General features: G+C 38.4%; 1 protein-coding gene across 3 annotated transcripts in view; it reads right to left on the reverse strand.

Annotated features, from left to right (window-relative positions):
- Positions 1-1,238: 1,238 nt before the first annotated feature.
- The window catches only part of RNGTT (RNA guanylyltransferase and 5'-phosphatase), a 181,622-nt gene continuing 161,035 nt past the window's right edge, over positions 1,239-21,825 (reverse strand). For 2 of the 3 annotated variants that reach the window (XM_084890441.1, XM_084890440.1), the window contains 2 exons: positions 5,286-5,409; positions 1,239-3,878 (listed from right to left, as the gene is read on the reverse strand). In XM_084890441.1, the coding sequence (XP_084746567.1) occupies positions 3,718-3,878; positions 5,286-5,409 (285 nt within the window). In that variant the 3' untranslated portion in view covers positions 1,239-3,717. The remainder of the gene's footprint in view (positions 3,879-5,285; positions 5,410-21,825) is intronic. The other variant, XM_084890442.1, reaches the window with a different exon arrangement.

Raw genomic sequence — 21,825 nt, forward strand, 5'->3', positions numbered from 1 at the left:
AAGTTATGAAGACTAGTGACTCTCTTGGTGTGATTTGTTGTCAAATTCTGCTTTTCTGTGTTGTATTTGGCTATGCTTATTTTGGTATCTCACACAGCTGAGGGTGTCATTCTATTTGGGTAGCTTTAAACATTCAGATCATTTCATTTTTCACCTCCACACCTTTCATCACAAGAGCACAATGTGATGAAGTATTGTGAGGAAATCTTCCTGTGGTCACCTCTGGCTATAAAAGTGACCTGCAGCTATGGGGTCAGGGGCTGCTTCTTCCCTGAGGGTCTTCCTGGCCCCGCCCCACGTGCAAGCCGCTGCCTGGAATTTCAGCCCCGCAATGATCCCCACCGCTGGCCCATGACAAAGTTTTCACCGGTTTGGGGTGAAATGTAGCAGCAAAGGACTGTGTAGCAAATCTTTCATAAAACAAAATTTGTTCTATGTAAAGGTGTGCCCTGTCTTCTAAATTATGCCCTCCTTCCTTTTTGGGTGTTAAGCTTCCCTTTATGTTATGAAATGATGGCAATGGGATTTTGGGTAAATACCCTTTAATAGAATAGCAAAACAGCTGCAGTCCCAGATCTGCGCACTAATATTTGGAAACGTGAACTTTCTGAACACCCTCCCCCTGAGTGCCCACCACCACCGCCTCCCTCGCCGTGCACAGCGGTCACCAATCACTGGAGTCCATGGGAAGGGCACATTCGGTTCACCAAGACTGACACCGGCTTGCCAAAGCGTCAGAGTGGGCAGCTAATGCAATAACCATGTTGGCCCAGCATATAATTTTATCACTTATTTCATCCCAATTACACCTTTGGGATTCAGCATGTTAATAAAAATTTTAATTTATTTTCATGGTCTCCACATCATTCACCCTGGCCTGGAAGCATCCTCACGCAGGCGCTGGGGCGGGCCTTCAGGAGAGTGCTGTGTGAGTCATCAGAGCTTGTGTCTCAGTGCACAACCCACCAGCTGTGGCCTTAGGCTACATTCCCCCCACTCCCGAAACAAAAGGTGCAAACTATATCCCCCAAAGCCATTCAAATTTCTTGGTCTCTCAGGAAGAAAAGTAGAGGATTTTCCACATCTTATGCTAATTTTTAGGATGTGACACAACCAGATAGATCATGTTGGGTCTGGCTGACAGCAGGAGAATCTGATGCCAGCAATAGAAGGGGCATAAAAGCATCAGTTAAAAAGACACAAAGACGTCCGTCACAAGCAACACAAAGTAGATACACTTTCTGTTGTTTTAAGTCAGTAGTTTTATTACAATTCACACTGACACATCAGAGAAGGAATGTCCTGACATTTTCTGAGCATTTCACAGAAAGCAAATGTAATCATCCAGGTAGTCGAGTCAGCCACATCTTTCCAAACACAATGCAAAAGCTTTTATATGTGATAAGTCAAAAAAGCAAAATTTTCTTACCTACAAAACTTCCGTGTCAAAAAATGGGTATTGTGAAGTGAGCTGAGAAGGGAAGTGTCTCCCTCCTGATGTCCCCAATCCTGGCTCCAGGTCCCATCACTCCTCTCCCCTGCCCTCCCCTCTGACTTTCTAGATGACTCTTTATGACACTGCAGGTGGTAGTGTGTTCAGGGGCCACATGGGTTTACTTATAAGGCCAACTATTACACTTCACTATAGTTGAAAAGAAAGATTAAGAAAGTTAACTGCTGGAAAATGTACAATGGCAAGGAGAAAATATCTGGCTGTATTAAAAATGAGATGCTCTTTTCACATAACTCATTTAAAAGGTTACAATTACCATAAACATTTAACTCCATTAAAGATCGCTGGCAAAAGCTTGCTCTTACATCAGCAAAAGGGCTCTGCATTTACCCAGGCTCAGGAGAAAGCAACATATGATGTGAAAAGTCACTAATCCGGGTGAAGGAGGTATCAGACTATTTGGAGTCGCATTGGTGTTTTTTAGATCCGTTTTGTACAAGACACTATGGAACCTGGACAAATCTCCACCTTTCTAGTCATGTGACTGTTGGATGTTTTAATTCCTTCAGCGCCCAAACACACAAGAGCATACCTAAAATGGCATTTTGGATAAATTCACTATACATTACATAACTTGGGGACAACAAAAGAAAACACCTGAGCATGACGCTATTACTTCATATAGAAAAGCACTGGAGGAGAAAACTTTGTTTAAAAACATTTAAACTCAGGTGAATGTAAATACATTTTGGTTAACCTGTGCTATCACATATACAAATCTTATCAGATATTCAGTCTACTAGGTAAGTCATTTGGATTTTCATTTCTGACTGTATTAGTAGAAGAATATACACTGCTGCATACACTCACATGTATGTATATGTATATGTATGTATGTGTATATATATATATATATATATATATACAGAGATATGTATAAAACTCAGGCCATGAAAAAAATTTAAAATACACATACTTAAAACCTGTATCTCTAAAAATAAATACAATAGCCTCTAATGGGCTGATTCTCAGTTCCTTCACAAACCAATCAGAACGTGGTTTCTCAACAATGGCAGATGGCCAATTAGCTGCTCTTTAAACCCATTATCTACCAGTAAACTTTGTAAAATTCAGACATACAACAGAAATAACTTTGCCAGGAGAAAATGTACATAGAATCCTGGCTTTGAAAAGAAATGTCCTGGCTTCCTTGAAGTTTGGTTCCTATGGGTGCCAGGTCTGTGCCTCTGCACTGCGTGGCCGTGGGAAAGGAGCCGTGCGGCAGCACGCTGCTGCTCCACTCACACTCCTTCCTGACCGTGGAGCCAGCTGGCATTTCTATTGCTGTTCTGTTCGAGGGAACTCACACAGCACTGCTTGTGTTTGATACCACTCCTATAATCACAGTGAGTTTGTGTGTTAATGTAGTTTACAATGTGCTGATACCACTGAGGTAAAGCAGTCGCCCTGGCATTTTAAAAAATGTCTCCCAGGGAGCAATAGGGTAAAAGGTCTGGTGGTGTAGATCTAGGTTCTATGAAGAAACCCAAAACCACGGCCAGAGTGGCACACAGGAGATCTGGCACTGTAGCTCACACAACAGAAGCAGATGCAGACAGGTACTCAGTGCTCTTCCTTAGAGAGGAGGCAGTTCACAAAATGGAGGGTCCCTGTTTCCTTTTACATGTCCACAAATAACTCTTAAAATGATAAAGCCAGACCACAATGTTTAATATATGCATTACTTAACAATCTTGTCATTGTTTTTGAACACAAGAATGCCAGATATGGAGAAAATCCATGATAAAGGATAGGAAGAATGTTTAATGCCACTGCCTAAATTTTTTAAAAGGAAAATTTACCATAGCTGAAATGTAACTTCTAAAAAATATAGTGTTTTGGCGCTCACAGTTCCAGATTGCTAAGTTTATAAGTTAAAGGTAGAAGTTATCCATATATAAACAAGGCCTCTTTTTCATTGATTTCAATCTTGCTCAAACCTTTGGATATTTCAATCTTCAGATTCCACAAGGTAAGGCTGGGTTTATCAAATATAAATAAAATGTTTATGTCCATGATGTATTTATTGTAGCACTAAGAAAACAAATGAGTCAAATATTTACAACCTGGCTACAATACTTTTCTTTTAAAAAAATTCAAATGTGTATCAACATCAAGCCACATTGTTTGTTGAATTTCTCGGGCTGCAAATGAGGCGACAGCATTTTTCTCATTCATCTCAATCCTGGAGTCAGAGGCAGGACTTAGGGCAGAGGGCGAGGTCTTTTGGGAGGTGGTGGAGGCATGAGCTCCGTGTCAGGATCCAGATGATGCTTTCGTTTCTGTCCCTGAGAAGCTGCACATCTGTCAATGAACTCAAACAGAATCTCCTTGGTGACAGGGTTTGAGATGCTGTTGCATACAGCTGTGGACAAAGGAAGACACGTGTCTCGCGTAAGGGTTAATAAAGGCAGTGGGCTCACCACAGGGAGATGAGAAAGGGGAAAGGTTTCCCTTCCATTATGCTAAACACCCCCACTTTACTGACTTGAGTGACATGCTTCGGATTAAACTATTTTCTTCCCTCTCCCACTCTCCAAAAGAGTTTTTCCAGTAGCTATTCATTACTTTACTATTAATTTTAAACTAAAACTTTAAGTACTTGGGTTATAAACATGTATCCACTATGGTTTTCTCTCCCCGCAAATAGTTGTTACAGGATTTTAACCTAGCATAGTGCATCACATTATAGACCATACTCAACTAAAATTTCTACAAAAAATTATGTGCTACAGTCCATTCTTTCCCAGAAAACAGTCCACACTGCAAAGTATATAGCTCAGCATCAGCAGCCATTCCCACTGAACAGGCAGGTTTCACTGTAGCTGGTAGGTAATATTATTTTAATAACTTGTTTGAAGTAAAATTACTAATTTAAAAAAGCAAATTTTCTTATGTAATCAAAATTTAGTACCAGTCCTTTTAATTGTATTTACCAATTTGGTTTTTTTTGGGGGGAAAGATACTGGCTTAATTATTACGATTTTTCAGAATTAACTCACCTTGTTTGAACTTATCTGCTAAGTTCAACAGTAACTTTTAAACTGCAAAACTCAAACTGGCAATTTCTATATTTTCTCATAATCTTATCGTTAATCATCATCACCACTGACTGAGCACTCTAGAAATATGCAATTCTACTGACCTTTAATCTTGGTTTTTATCTTTTTTCCAAACTCCTCTAAAAATGCAATCCAGGACAACAACTGGATTTGTTGTTTGTGTTGTTCTCCAGGACTGACACTTACTATTCTGAATCCCCAAAGCATCCACACTGTCCCCAAAGATCACCCTACATGATAGCAGAGCAGGTGCAGCAGTCGCCAACTTTTTGGACCACCAGTTGGTGAGCACTGGTTTAGGGTGTTGTTTTTTAACAGCTTTCGTTTACTTCGTTCTCCATTGTTTGTAGAGCTATTTTAGGAGCTGGAAATTACATTCCCCCCCTGCTAATTTAGTCATTTACCATCTGGCAAACAATGGCTATAGTTTTGAATAGAACTGAAATTATCATGACTCTTGTTGTTCAATAAATTCAACTTGTATACAGTCCGTCATCCTGCCCTTTAAGCTTCCCTCTTGGACACACGGGCACAAGCCCACAGGTCTATCTAAAGAGGAGAACCTACAGACCAACCAGAGCCGACCAGGGAGCAGACCTGACACAGCCTGATCCCTGCGAGCACGGACAGGCTCCCATGACTCTGCCCAACAAGAGAGGCAGCACGCTTGGCTGGTGATGGAACAAGCACTGGTAGGTTGTCACACTCACCCATGGCAGTGTTGTAGGCATTAGGAAAACTTTTGTCTGTTCTCTGTCTCATGAAGACCCAGCTGTTGTTCTCAAATTTGCATTCTATAATTTTGTTGTCATACTGTTTTAGATCTTTTGTCACCTGTTTTAAAAGAGAATTGAGGATAATATTTAAAACGTTTGAAAGGATTTTAGCTCCCACTATGTGACAGACACATTAGGAAATGCCAAAAACATCTCAGGAACTCTTCATGCGGACCTCTTCGTCATGTGAGATGTCTAATCAAACCTAAGGCTATGTACATACGCCCTTGTACATATGTTCATTAATCTGACATTTTATAATTGTGAAAAACAGCTGTCAATATATAGTAATTAAAGGAAGCTAAGCAAATACCAGCCACTTTGGGGCCAAAGGCAAATGTGTTACCATAGGAATCAATGTCTTCAATATTATCTGTGTCCCTATGGCTTTCAGAAATTGAATCTGTTGCTTACATTTCATCAACTTTCAGAAAGATCTCACCATCTAAATTTCTATGTCAAAACCTAAAAAAAATACCATTTAAAAGAAATAGTAACACATAAAGAGTAACATCAGAATCGCATTCAGGCAATGTGAATCCTAAATATCTTGTTTTTCAAGCAGCAATAATTAACCAAAAATCTAATCTTTAGGCTATTTATTACCCTTTCCATCCCTCCAAACTAGTATAAGATTAGAGATGAAGCTACTTTTAATTTTACTTGGTAGATTTTTTTGGCTACTTCACCTCAGATGATTAAATATGGATTACAACTTACTCCATCAAAGCTAACAAGTATCCATGGCAACTATAAAACCTTTTAAAAGATATTTCATCAGACTGTGAGGATGATTTTCATAAATAGGAACCTAAGCTTATCTTTGCAGTCTTCAAATCAAATGCCAGTCATGGTAATATTTTAATTCTGTCCTCATCTTTCCCAGCTAACAACTTTCCCTCACAATATGGAAGATTGCAATCATTTAACTTCATTAGCATTATTTGAAATGCTCTCATTTTTCTACCCACATTTTCACTACCACCTAGGAATATGAAGGGAGCAAATTTAAAAGATGCTTTCAATTCACAGATTAGGCAGTACATGTCTTCATAAAAGCTTTCAAATTGTATTCTTCTTCCCTTAATGAATATTACATTTAATTGGACTATTTGCATTTTCAACAAATCCAATAGGTCCAGTACATTCAGTGGCTCTGGAACCAGACCTGCCCAAAACAGTCATGTTCCACTTATCAAACTTGCTAAATTAATTCTCAGATATTCATTGTTCTAGTCTCAATTCTACCCCAGTCCTTCATAGGGATCCATCTCTTTTAATTTGATATATTATCTATATTCAAGTATTAGGCAACTAATTCAGTGAGGAAACCCAGTTATGTTAAACCATATGTAGAATCAAACAGAAATAAGTTTATAAACCTTTCATGGTTTCCATTTTCTAATTTCTAAAATGGGCAAAGGAATTTCTAATTTACTAAGATACTGGAAAAATAATAAGTGAAAGTGCCAATTGGTAAACTTCATAATTAAATATAAAATTGGGAAGTGAAAAATTGCTTATTTAAAAAAAAAACACAAAAAACTCCCTTACAATGAAATTTATTAAAGAAACCAGGATGACATGGAAAAGTACACTTTGGAAGCAACTGTCAAGAAAACTGTACCATATGCATTCTATAAGAATGGTTTGTTACCCACAATATGCAGTCTGTACTTTACTGACTAGCAATTGTAGTCAGTCTTTATCATTGGGCTAAAAAACATTCTTGTGTTCCTGGTTTCTGAATTGCTATAAATTTATGTGTTGCTCAACCTAACTACAGCAAATAAGCACTATTATTAAGTGTCTGCTAAGACATACACACTGCAAGGTACTCAAATGATCAGATGGTAAAATATATTTAACTGGTGAAAACAATACCTCCCATAGGTGCACAAAGTAAACCAGTTTTCCCTAATGGTTATATCAAGAGAATGACTGGCATACAGAGGAGGAGTTTAACTTTCCTATCCAAATTCTAATTTATTACTATGGCAATACTCATTCTCAGCCTACTGCATATTATTATTTACTAAAGCAGACTCCATTAGGACTTCTACAATAACCTCTGGTTATCCTAGTCTGACTTAATAAGAACTTGAAAATAATAAGAATAAAATATTCATAAATCAGGATTTCACATCTGTACCTATAATCACATCTAACTATATTTTACTGTTGCTTTATTTTTATTTTTTTTAAAAATATATTTTATTGATTTTGTACAGAGAGGAAGGGAGAGAGATAGATAGTTAGAAACATCGATGAGAGAGAGTCATCGATCAGCTGCCTCTACTGGGGATATGCCCGCAATCAAGGTACATGCCCTTGACCGGAATCGAACCCGGGACCTTTCAGTCCCCAAGCCGACGCTCTATCCATTGAGCCAAACCGGTTTCTGCTATATTTTACTGTTGTTTTAAAAAAGAAGAGCAACGGACACTTTTAATACTACTTTTAATACACACTTTTAATACTATTGGAATCTACCAATGACTGTCTGGGGTTAAGAGACAGTCAGATGAAAGTGAATCTAATGCCTCTAAAGATTTTAAGTTAGCAGCTCAATGATAATACCTGGAATGCAGGGTCTAAGGCAGGTAGAATCACAGTTGCTCCACTCTGCACTGTTTTACAGAATACTTTTTGTAGTCTAGGTGGTTCGGCACATTACCAACTCACAAAAGGCAAACTATCAGTGTAGGCTAAACTGACCTGTGTGGATCTTGAGAAAGAAAACACCTAACAAAAAGGGCTCCCGGTAGCTAGATAACTGGGCTGAAACAAACAAATAAACAAACAAATAAAATCTCCAGCCTAGTAGCCATTTCTACATGGGGGGGGGGGGGGGGAGATTCATGCAAACTGCACTTTAGGGAGAAGCCTGCACTGAACTAACTGCCCACTTGCACTGTGTTTCTGCCATCTGATTCAGCCCTGAGTTCCTGGAATCCTTTTTCAGCCAATAGGACTGAAGCTTTTGCCATCCATCAAAGATGCACAACTCCACCAGCTTCTTCACTGACCAATCAGGACAGTGCCTTTTAGACCAAACTGTGAGAATCTGGAGAACTCATTTGCATGAAAATAGACCAATCAGGGACCAGGGTTGGGGACTTCTGTGTATATATGTCAGTTCTCCTTTGGCTCTGGGACCATACTTCCCCTTTCCACTGAAGACTACATTTTTAAAATCATTGAGCTGGACAGCTGTACTCTCCTCCATGCTGGTCTGCGCTGCCCTGCTTCAGTGAGACATCTTTGGTGTTTCAACCCCAGCCAGGGAAATGCTGGAGCTGAAACACCAAAGGTGTCTCCCTGAAGCAGGGCAGAGCAGACCTGCATGGAGCAGAGTACAAATGTCTAGCTCAGTGATTTTTAGTCATTTTCATCTCATGGCACATATAAACTACTAAAATTCTATGGCACACCAAAAAATGTATTTTTTGCCAATTTAACAAAAACAATAGGTATAATTTTGGTTGTGTTGGCTGCCTTTTTAAAATTATTATTTTTTATTTGACAATCTAAGGGAAAAGAGGTCAGTGCCCCTGACTAAATAGTCAGGTATTGCATGTTTTAAAAATTCCTGGGTCCCACGGGTTGAAAATTGCTAGGTTAGCTAGCGAGGGGCCTGGCCCCATGGTTATCTCACATGTATCACAATTGACCTGCTTATGCTAAATAAAGTGTCCTTCTTCACTGCACCCCAAATTGGGGGTTCCTGTTGGTGTGGAATTGGTGCCAGCAACCATGGGTTGGCACCTGCACAGAGCAGGCAAAGATACGTTTCTATTTCTAGTGGGACAAAAGCCTCTAAACCTTACTGCCCTTGCTCTGTGCCAACTGTTTTCTTATCAAGAGCTCATGCTTCTAGACAGTATATCAACAAGTAGACTGTCAAATTACAGCGGGGAGGGGAGGAAGATCTGGGGGAGATAATAGATCAACCGAAGGACTTTTATACATGCATATAAGTACAACCAATGGACACAAAACTCTGGGGAGGGAGGGGATGTGTGGGAGGGAGGGAGAGGGGCAAAAAGAAAAATCAATAAAATATATTTTAAAATAAAATAAAATAAAATAAATAAAATATAAAAAAAAGAAATTGATTACAAGTCAAAAAAATTAATTAATTAATTAATTTAAAAAAAGAGCTCATGCTTCTTTTAGAGAAACTGCACAGAGGCTTGAGGGGGGCGGGGAGATTTCTCTGAACTATTTGCTCTGGGGACACTTTAAAATAAAAAAAATCCTTAGAATTGGGAAGGCACCAGTGAGTTGTGGTTGTTGTTTTTTTACTTTCAATTTTGAAATAATTTTAGAGTTACAGAAACATTGTCAAGGTAGTATAGAGTTCCAGAATTTTAGTCACACCTAATGTTCATATTTTACAACACCATTAACTAAACTACAGACTTTATTCAGACTTCATCAGTTTGCCCATTAATGCCTTTACTTGTTCAAGGATCCAGCCCAAGAAAACTCATTGCATTTAAGTGTCAGGTCTCCATGCTCTCTTCTAATCTGTGACAGTTTTTCAGATTGTCCTTGACACCCTTGGGGAGAATTAGTCAGATATCTGTAGGATGTTCCTCAATTTGAGGTTTTCTGATGATTAGACTTGAGATTATGGATTTTGGGAGAAAATGCATGAAAGGTGAAGTGCCCTTCTCACTGTGTAATATCTGGGGGTATAGGTATCAACGTGGTTTATTACTGGTGATGTTGACCCTGACCGCTTTGTTAAGATGGTATCTGCCAGGCTTCTCTGCTGTAAAGTGACTATTTTTCTCCCTTCTATACTCCATTGGTTAGTTATAAGTCACAAAACCCAGCCCCACTCAGCAAAAAGGGAAGTAAGCTCCACTTCCTGGAAGGAAGGGTATCAAAGATTATGTGGACATTTACTAAAACTACCACAGAAATTATTAAGTTTCTCTAGAGCTATTTTAAGGCTATACAAATATCCTGTTTCTCCTTAAAGCTTCACTCATTAATTTGAGCATTCCTCCGTGACTCCTGCCTGCAGCAGTCATTACTGTGGTGTCCTAATGAAATATTCTCCTTTATCCATTCCTTACAGAAAGACCTGTCTCTTCTCTCTCTGTTATTTGCTTACCTATATCAGTATAGACTCACAGATTTTTATTTTTTATCCTTTAGTTTACAATAAAATACTATTGTCATTTATTTTGTTGCTCAAATTGTTCCAGTTTTGGCCCTGGCTACTCTCTAGGGTTGACTCCTGTGTCCTTTTAACTTGCTTCTACTCTCACCTACAAAATAAATATATATTTAGCATTTACTTTCTGTCAGCACAAGATATTACTCCTGGCTCATCTTGTGTGTTTTCTCTGTACCCAGGTTTAGAGTCAGGCCTGGGGTCCTTCTATCAGAATTTTATAGTCCACTATGAAACAGTTCACTACAAAAGTATTGCCACTACTTGTTTTATCAGAATTTAAAATTATTTTTGAGAGAAAGTGAGGGAGGGAGAAGGAGAATGAAAGTGAGAATGAGAAGGGGCGGGGGGGGGGGGGGGGGGGGTTGGCGGGCGAATGACAATGAAACTCTAGACATGATCTGTTTGTGCTTAGACGTTTCCACCTTATCTTCTGGGAACTACTCTCTGGAGTTAAGTTACATTGGCCACTTTTTTCTTTCCTGAAATTATAACTTTACATTTTGATAATTCAAGTTCTACTATAATGTGATTGAAAATATATTTTAAAAAATGTATCTTGATTAGATGAACTCAAACAAAACTTATTTTTATGTAAACAACTTCAATTTCTAGTACTAATGAAGGCAGAGGAAATAAAACGAATCATAAATAAAATGGAATTATATGTTTTCCTTATGGTGTAAGACTAATACAAACAGCTTAAATTTAAATTATTAGACAAATAGTATTTTACAGGATTAGGACCATGATATATTATGTTTAGAAAGTGCATCCACTTACTGGAGGAAGTAGGGCATTTGATTAGTTGCCATTTAAAAATATGCCAGGCTCGATCTACCACTTGAAACACAAGTTCCCCCACTAAAATATACTTACGTTTGAGCCTCTAATAATGAAGAACTACTGTGTAAATAACACACTTGCATTTGCTAGGTTAGAAACACAGCAGCAGGTAGTCTCTACCTCATGTATGGAGGGGGTCTTCAAGCAAGTGTTCAACTAATGAAAATAGCCAATAAAAAGAAAGCAACTAAAACTGTCTTTTTTAAATCCTAAAAACAAGTCATAACTTCTGGATATGAAACTTTGAGTAACCTTCTAATAAAATCAGTTAATTATAGTTATTCAAAATATAATAAATCTTCATATAAAATAACTGGGCAGCCCTGGCCGGTGTGGCTCAGTTGGTTGGGCGTTGTCCTTTGCACTGAAAGGTTGCTGGTTTGATTCCCGTTAGGGCACATGCCTGGGTTTGGGGCTCAATCCCTGGTGAAGGGTGTGCAGGAGGCAGCCGATTCATGTTTCACTTTCACATCAATGTTTCTTTTTCTCTCCTCTTCTTTCCTCTCTCTAAAAGTCAATAACAAAATATTTTTTAAACCCTATATAATAAAAAGCTAATATGCTAATTAGACAGAACAGCAGAGAGACCGTCTGGTCTACCTTCCGTATGATCAACTGGATGAAGCCAGGGCTGCAAGGCCAACTGAGGCTGCGAGGGGTCCCACATAAGCCTGAGTCATTCTCAAACTCTCTCTCTTATACCCTTTTATATTACACTAGATGCCTGGTGCACAAAATTTGTGCACAGGGAAGGTCCCTAGGCCTGGCAGGTAATCAGGGCCAATCGGGGTCTTTTGGCTGCTGGCTGGGGCCTGCTTTTATTCCCCACTGCCCCCTGGTGATCAGTGCACATCACAGCGAGCAATCGAACTGCCAATCTCCTGATCAAACTCCCACAGGGACACTTTCCAGGACCCCTTGGGGGATGTCTGACTGCCGATCAGACATCCCTCTCACAATCCTGGACCACTGGCTCCTAATCACTCACCTGCTTGCCTGCCTGGTCACCCCCAACTGCACACTACCACCCCTGCTGGCCTGGTCCCCCATGTAGCCTGCTTGTTCAGTCATTTGATCACTCCTCACTAACCCCACTGCCAGCCTGGTCATAGGCAGCCATCTTGTGAGGGTGTGAGGGTAAATTTGCATATTACCTCTTTATTATATAGGATGTACAGTCTAGCTGCCAATATGTCATCTTTATTTGAATGTCTCATAGACTTCTCAAGCCAACCATGTTCAAAACTCAACTCTGCATCTTTCCCCAAATCTATTTCTTCTCTTGTCTTCTCTACCTTCATAAACGGTTGCTCCACTCTCAGTTTCTCATGACAAAAACGTTGGTATTTGGCTGATCACTTTTCCTTTTATTTTCTCTCATATTCAATCCATTCCACAAACCTACTAATTCAACCTCCAACATTTACTCTGAATGTGTCTTTATGTCTCCTCTCATACTGCCATTACCACAGTCCAAGCCATCACTGTCTCTCAGACTCTGCAAGAGCTCCCACATGAGTCTCTTCTACATTTTTCCATCCTGTCCATTCAAAGAATCTCCTTTTCCCTAAGAATCTAAGTTGAAAAAATATAAAAGGAGGCAAAAGCAGAATACACTTGTGGATGCTTTACTTCTTGTGTAATAAACTGTAATTAAGAATTATTTCCAAGGATTGAATTCCACTTGGGAGAGTCAGTGGGTGGAAGATGAAGTGATATGTGATGGGTGAAGGACAGAAAGGCATAACATATTAGCGCAAGCACAATGTCTATCAAGTTTCTTTTCCTTTCCTTTCCAAATGCACACCATTCTGACCTGCATCATCGCTGCTGTTTGCTATTCTAGTTATAGCACAAACCACAAATCATAGCAAATTGCAGAATTTCTCAATCATTAAAGATTTACAATAGGTTAATTTTAAAATGGGCTGCACTTCACAGCTGCAAAGCTTTTGTCTGATTTCTAGACCAAATGAGAAGTCATTACTGGATTGAACAATCTTTCCATGACATGACTTACAAAAGGAAAAGGCCATGTGGACAAAACAGGTAACTCTGCCAGGTAAGGTGAGGTAATGCTAATGGCTTACTAAATAGACTATCAAACAATGGCACAATGTACCGCTCACTGTTTAGCACCGAGCATGATGAGAATCACAAGTAGATCATGGATTCAGTGCGTGCCTGGGATAATAAAAACAATACAGAACCGAGGAAAGCTTTACAATCTACCATTAACGTGGAGAGGATGTTAATGTGCAATATGTATGTCTAACACTTACTTTTCTTTCCAAATGGTTTTAAGTGTGATGCCAAACTTCCTGGTGTTGCTTGTTTTTTAAGATGTCTTTGTCACAAACAATGCAAATAAATAAGTCATAAAGTGTATCTGTCAGATTGAATTTGATAGATGTTCTATCTACTTCTGGGAGTAACAAACACCTGTTTTAAAGTCATTTCAGTGATCATGAAATAGCCAGCTTAAAGTTCACAATACAATGAAGCCAATATTTCAGCTAGGCAATTCATTAAGATGTCAATGCATAGTTCAAATTTACCTCAGTGAGTCTTCACTTACTTTCTCAGGACTTGCTAACAATTTGAATCAAATAATGTTAATCTTTAAATTTCTTTAGCACTGTATCCAATTATATATAACTTTATCTCCTTCCTCTCACCCATTTTAATCCCAACTATTCAATTAGGCCCCTTTTAGAGACCTCAAGAGAAGGTCCTCTACATAGACCTACATGGCAATAAACCAAATGCTAGAATAATAAGTGAAGATTTCTTTTCTGCTCTGCTTACCACTTAGAAAACAAACAAAAATGCCGAAGTTCTTTCCTTCTGATCAACAACTCTACAAGATGACTCAGTTTGCTCTAGCAGCACTAACAGGCACCAAAGCCCACAGACCCATTCACTTTTGAATCATTAGTGTGGATACACAGAACAGCTTGGTTTAGTGATAAAGCTCTGGTGGTGACTAGGACCTCCCAGGATTCCTTTCTCTCAGGTCAATACAGGCTCCCACTGTGATCTTCTAAACACAGTGGCCTGCCTCTGTTATGTCCAATTGGCATTTTAGTCATTCTTTTACTCTTTGCCATGCACAAAGCATTCTACTTTCAGATATGCTTTCTCAACAACTATATTTCTTCTTCTTTGAGAAAGAAATCCTGGTGTTATTGACAAAGTCATTACATAAATACAGAGTGATAATAACACTGCTCAGAACCCTAGGAGATCCTATTTTCTGCCTCCATGTACTCTTTGAATGACATTCACAATGGGATTTATTTAAATCTGCCTCATCAGCTCCAGGTATTGAGGATGTCAAAAACCATTCAGAAGATGTTGAAAGTTTGAAAATGATTATAATAAATTATCTGCATCAAGTTCCACACTCCCTAAATATCTTCCTCAAAAAAAATTTTTTCCCAAAGCACATCACAATTAGCCTTCATAAAATCCAGTATTTCAGAGCTGATAGAAAACTTTGAGCTCATCAAATCAAATATTTCTCTGAAATATTCAAGTACTAAATGCATCTCCCATTATCTTTATTAATTAGTGTATCTTTATTTGTGAACATTCATGCATTGAAAAGATATAAAACCAGGGGGAAGGAGCAAATTCATTATTGTGGTGACTTGTACTCAAAACAAACTTAATGTTTTTACCCAAGCTATTTATGTTCATCCAAGATTTAAAAAAAAAATACTTACTTTTAGAATTATTGAATGAGGGGGTTGTATTTTTCCTTCATGAGGAAGGGAAGGGGAGAGAACTGACAGTGATAAACTACCTGCCATGTAGCAGCACTGTGCAGAAGTCGGTTTTCAGCTCTTTATATACATTATGCTTTTTATAATAATGAGGAAATTAAGGGTCAAAGTATTTAACTGTTCCAAGTCTGTGTTTGGATCTAGAACTCTAAATCATACTCCCTCTTGGTAATATCTAGGAAATCAATAAACTAGGGGAAAAGGAAAATTTTATTACTGTTCACTCCTAATCAAGAAATTACTAAATACTTAAACCAAAGAGCTAATCGAGTTTGTAGTCACCATAATGTAAAACATATATGAGGACTCCAGAGGTCACATTAAGTTTAATGCAATATAATCTTCTAAAACAGAAATGAGCAGAAATACAGGTTGCATGTGAGAAAAATAAGCAGACAACAAACAAACAAACACCAGTCTGAAGTGCCACAGGTTTGCTAATACTAGTCTGAAGAAAGAGGTCTGGAAAGAAGTAAAGAGGAACAAAGTGAGAGAAATCTCAAAATTGGGTAGGACAGGGGTCAGCAAACTCATTAGTCAGCAGAGTCAAATATCAACAGTACAAAGATTGAAATTTCTTTTGAGAGCTGAAAACTGACTTCTGCACATGGGCCATGAAGTTTCAATTACACTGTATGTGCGCGCCCACATGTGATATTTTGTGGAAGAGCCACACTCAAGGGGCCACAGAGCTGCATGTGGCTCACGAGCTGCAGTTTGCTGACCACTGGAGTAGGAGAAGACAAAGGAAGTTATTAGTTCTAAGTGTCCTAAGCCAGGCCTGTGAAATGGAGATATAGAGCTCTTCAGTTGAGTAATAGTCAACAAAGAAAGATTCCCAGTGATGATTAGAGCAGTGTAATTTTTTAGTAGGCTCTAGCAATTGATGTCTTTTTTGTCCTGGTTTATCTGCTTTTATTTCCAAAATTGGGGGGAAAGGGCATCTTTGCAAAGAATTCTGCATGAATCTAACATAAAAAACAAAACAAAACTGGCTATTATCTAAATATTTCTACATTCAAATATCTGATTGTCCAATCTCTGAAAGATCAGAATTGTCCTAATTCCCAACTCCTGGAGATTTCATTGGAAACCAGCTTAAATTTCTCATTTGGTTTCCTCCCTTGCCCACCCCCCACACTCCCTTAGATTATTGTCCTATCTTTGGTGAGGATAATGAGAATGTCCCCTAGTGGGAATAAAGAACAAAAATCAAAATAACATGGGCAAACAGTCCCCCTATCTTTGGACATTCACCACTCAACTGTTCTTATCAAGCCTTCTGAGAGTCTATTCTAAATAAGGTAGATGTGTTTACCTATCAGGAAGGAAATTATTTTCTAAACTATAGTGCTAACGGACTTGGAATTAAGTCTGAGGATAAATAAGGTAGGTGGCTTTACCTCTTGTCTCTAAAAATAATCTAACACAATCTTGGTGCTTAATAAAAATAATATATCACATAAGCAGTACTCTTGGCAGGGATGCTTTTAAATCATCGGTATTTTATGAGACGTTTTCACACTAGCATGCCTCCCTCTAACGTTTAGAAGTCAACTCGGTTCCATGACCATCAGAAATCACTGCGTGTGTCTTTGAAAAGTGCTCCTCCCACCAATGCCATGCTGTCTGTGCCTTTGCCAACTTTTAGGCCAGTACACCTGTGACCCTGAGCTCCTGTGGCTTCCACTGAGGTGGCTGCCATGCCAGCAGCGCACTAGCTACACAAGGGTCTGCTTTAGCCGAATGACAGCACAGGAAGGATGTTTGTTTTCGAGCTTTATTTAAAATCGGAGAGAGCGTTGGGAAGTAACAAGCTGGGAACACAATATAGCATCTCCTTTGTTTGCCAGCTGCCACAGAAGACTTGGTGATCACTTCTCAGTACTGCGCTGTGCCCAGAGGCTCCAAATCATCACTGCTTTAACTGTCTTGCCACCACACTTCAGATGTTACCATAATCATTTCCATTTTTGCTTTCGGAATATTCCAGCAACAGCAGTTTTTCGAATCCTGCCATCTAATTGGTGCTAAATTTACATGTGATCACGCTTCCCCAACTCTGCTGTTAAACAGACATTCTAATCCTTTTCTGTCCTTAGGAAAGGGGTTGGGGTAAGTCCCTGTTTTAACTAGCACTAGCACTCGAAAGCTGTGTAGCCCCATTCCATAGCCTGCTGATACCAGAACAAAGAGCTGGATTCAATCCTAAATTAAATCATGAAATATGAACTCAAGTTACACTGGTTGACAATGGTTTGGCAAGTTAGAGAACATGGCAGAGTGAACATTGGGACTTTTTTTTTTTAAATCTGCCTTGAAAAAAGGAAAAGTAGGTTATTCTTAGTTGCATTTCTTTTTACTGGTTTTGTTTTATACTGACTTGGTTTTTTGTGCTTAACTAACTTTTTAGAAACCAAAATCCAACAGTGAGAACAATTATGTTGATAATGCCAGGAAATTTGTTTGCTTTGTTAAATTGAGCTTCAAAAGCACTTCAATTGAACATACATTTGTGATCACAAGTAATGCCTATTCTTATACCCATTTAAAATGTTTACTTTATTACAGCTTATTATAAATGTGAGGCTGAAATGCAGCACCATGACTGCTCAATTTCCAGGCCCCAATTTTATGATAATCATATGAAATGTATTCATGTGTCAACAGACGGCCTAACAATGCCCAATGGGGTTGTTCTCAGCTCTGTATTGCTGAAGGCCGCATAGTTCTATGCTCCATAGCATTAAGACACTGCTACAAGCAGAACTCTGAGAGTTTTAACTTAGTTTATAACATGTACTATTTGACTATACTTACTCAGTTTAGTTGCTACTATCTCAGAATACAAGTGAGCTCCTACAAGAAAACGGATCCTAAATACCCAAACATGAATGGGATAAACGAGTTTGTGACTTTATTTTATGGTTGGATTTATCTTTTTAAGGCAGCCTTCAAGTACCAGAGGGAATGACACTGGAGAATTCCTCTGTACTTGATGTTCCTACTGCATGTGTAAATACCTGGAAAATACCTTCTGGTCCCCCGGTCCCTCGCAAGAGTAAGCAAGCACATATGCAGATCCAATAACGGGAAACAGATACAGTGGTGCCTCACACAACGAACTTAATTCGTTCCAGGAGCAAGCTTGTTATGCGAAAAGTTCGTTATGTGAAAATCGTTTTCCCATAACAATACATGTTAAAAAAAATAATTCGTTCTGTAGCATAAAATATGCTAAGATGACATAAAAAAATATGCTAAGATGACATATTTTTATTTAGATACATCTAAAAACATATTTTTTTAAAAAAAAACACACATTTTTTTAATTTTAAGACAGACTAAGTAGAGTCTACCGAATCTTGCACCTCTTCATCCATTTTCTGCTTTTTGGCCGATGGTTTCATGAAAAACCTGTCCAAAGTTCGCTGTGCGAGGCGTTCGTTATGCGAGGCACCACTAATGGGTCTAGAGGTGCCCCTGGCTCTAAGTATTGGTTTCTCTGTATCTCTCAGGAGGAGGCTGCCTTGGCAGGCAGACCCACTCACCTATCTTTTCCACAGTCCCCCTTAGGCACAACATGTGGCAGAGAAAAGCTTAGGCTTGACTTAATAATTTCAGGTGACATATTTCTCTAGAGAACTGAGCCTATTTTATCAGCTCCTGAATTATTAAGATAGTACTCTGTTTTAGAGTATAATTCCTTCCTCTTACCTTAGATAAGATCCTTGACTGCCACATCCCACTGAACACTTAACAGGTGTCAATAAATAAGTGTTGAAAGAAAAAACTTTGATGAACATTATACAGATAAGTTATTAGAAATGACATCAAGATTTCAACACATTCCAGCCACTATTAAATTATTTTCATCCCTGGGCTGACCAGGCTCTCTTGCTGCACACCTCTAATGGCCGGTATGTCATCTCTTCCCTTCTGGCTAGCCACTTCTCTTTACCAGGTCACTCTCTCTGGGAGGCCCTCTCTAATGCCACAGATTCTTGTGCTTCTTTGAGACACTTTCATACTACCTTATTATTATATTTCACTCTCTTAGAGGGATGACCTATTGAAATATCTCCTGCTTGATAATAAAACTCAATCAAGATGAACTCTAGCCGGGACCGGTTTGGCTTAATGGATAGAGCGTTGGCTTGGAGACTGAAAGGTCCCAGGTTCGATTCGGTCAAGGGCATGTACCTTGGTTGCGGGCATATCCCCAGTGGGGGGTGTGCAAGAGGCAGCTGATCAATGACTCTCTCATCGATGTTTCTAACTATCTCTCTCCCTTCCTCTCTGTACAAAAACAATAAAATATATTTTTTTTAAAAAAGATGAACTCTAATGGAGTATATAGCACATAGTAATAAAATTGAAATTTTCACATGCATAAACTCAAAGTTATATACTTTGAGTCTGAAAACCAAGCCAAACAAAATAGAATAAGCCCAATCTAATTACATAGTCATATGGGTAATTAGTAGTTGAATCAACCACAGATCTCACAGTCCCTCTAAACCATGCTGCCACATAAAATTAGGCTCCTCCTACCTTTTTGGATGTGGTTATGATTTCCAGTCAAAAAAGGACCAGGATGTTAGCGACTGGTGGAAATGTAAGGGGAAGTATGGAGCAGAAAGAAAGCAAGTAAGCCATTTACCAAGCACCTTTATGTCAGATACGACATACAAACGGACAGACGAAATAGTTAATGCATGCTACCGTATCATATTCACTATAAACCAAGAATTTTATGCTTCCTAAAACATAGAAGACAATGACTCATTCGCCCAGCATTTATCAATATTGTTCACAGTAAGAAAGAGAGATAAATGTGTCATTCCCTTTTGCATCAAGTGTCCAAGTAGAAGCACTATAAATATGCAAATTTTAAATGTTAGTCATTTACGTAGTTCCACATATTCGAACTCTAAGGTCTTTATAAGCATTAACCCTTCACATTCTTGTGAGATATCTGTACAAAATTCCTATTTTAAACAGTGACTTAGGACCCTGTAAATAAAAGTGAAAATATGATAGGTTTCAACCTTCCTGCCTGCCTACATTTCCTTCTTAAACAATTGTCCATATATTTTCCACAAAGCAAATCTTAAGAAATATCTCCATCAAATTTTCCCACCAAATTTGCAAAGAGAATTGGCAAACTGTCTCAGGAAATAGAATTTGCTAAATCGGTTCAAAGTGGCCTCAATAAAAATATTCAATAGGACTGCACAAAGCTGAAAGGCTACAGACCAAGCAAAGACATATGACATGTCATTGAGAATCTACCCTGAGTGCACAAAAGACAGGCTACAAGTCTCTAATAATTTATCATTTTATTAATGATCCAACAGATGACTTAATGAATAGCCTACTAATGAGATGTAAATTCAAATTTGGAGGCTCTTTTGAAAACCCATTAGGGAAAGTAATATAATGCAACAATTACAGAGGAGGTATTTTTGCCAAAAATTTTCAGAAAATAAAATATAACTTGGAAATATATAAAAGATTAATTCCTGATCAATATTTAATATGAAAGGGAAATGAAAAGCTATATTCACCATAAAGAGGAAAATGACAGTAGACAGATTACTAGAACAAGAATTAAAATGAGATATTCTATTACATTTATATTTTATTGTTATCGTTAATAGTTCTTACCCCTTTTAAGAGGGAGGGGAAACATACACTATAGTAGCAAGGGTGGAATTTGAGTAAGACACTTAACAGAAGAAAAATATATGACTGGTGGATGTAGAACTGGGGTTAAGTTTGAGTAGTAGTTTGCTAGGCTCACTTTTCCCCCATCCTTTCTCTTTACATTCACCCAGAAAACTATAAAATGCCTAGATAAAATAATAGGGATGAAATAAACACAGAATAAATTCATTTGTATTTGTTTTCTGTGTTTGGATGATGAGTGGGGCTTGTAAGTATATCTATCTGTATGTATATAATGCAAATGTATATAATGTATACATTTTGTTCAGGTTTTAAATATCAAATCCAGAGCTTGTAGAAGCACGTAGAAAGTAGAGAGAGGAATAAGTCAGCTCTTCCAACTGAAGTTAGGATAGGAACAGAAAGCTTAGTCTTCCAGTTTTGAACCTTCCAAGGCCTTGGAAGATGAACCCTCAATGCACACATAACAACTGCCTGTGTGATCAGAAAATGACAGATTCGGGAACAGAATCCTACATCTTGATGATCAGTTTCCCAATCTTTCCTCTACATTACACTGCCCAACATATACTTTAATTCAGCATTTGGATGTAAGTGATGATTTATTTAAAGCTTCCATATCTGTCAATATAGGACTTGTGGTTTCTAGTACCTACTCTGGTATCTAAAAATGCATCACTGATTCAACCCTCTCCTGCTCCCAGTATAGAAAGAGGGTCATATTCTAGTTTTTGAAAGATATAGTCATTTATACAATAAATTTTTCTTCAGCTCATATTATTGTGCAGTCATATTCTGAGGAATGGAAAAGGTCTCCTCTACCACCACCTGCGGGGAGTTATAAGTATATTTGTTTCAGAAAGAAACCAATCACAGTGCTTTTATGATCAGAGCCATCTCTGCCCTGCCCAATGAAGAGGAAGGCCTCATCTGACTTCTGTCTCTGATACACACTTTT

Source organism: Pipistrellus hanaki (assembly GCF_964339955.1).
Source record: "Pipistrellus hanaki genome assembly, chromosome: 7".
Classification (NCBI taxonomy): Eukaryota; Metazoa; Chordata; class Mammalia; order Chiroptera; family Vespertilionidae; genus Pipistrellus; species Pipistrellus hanaki.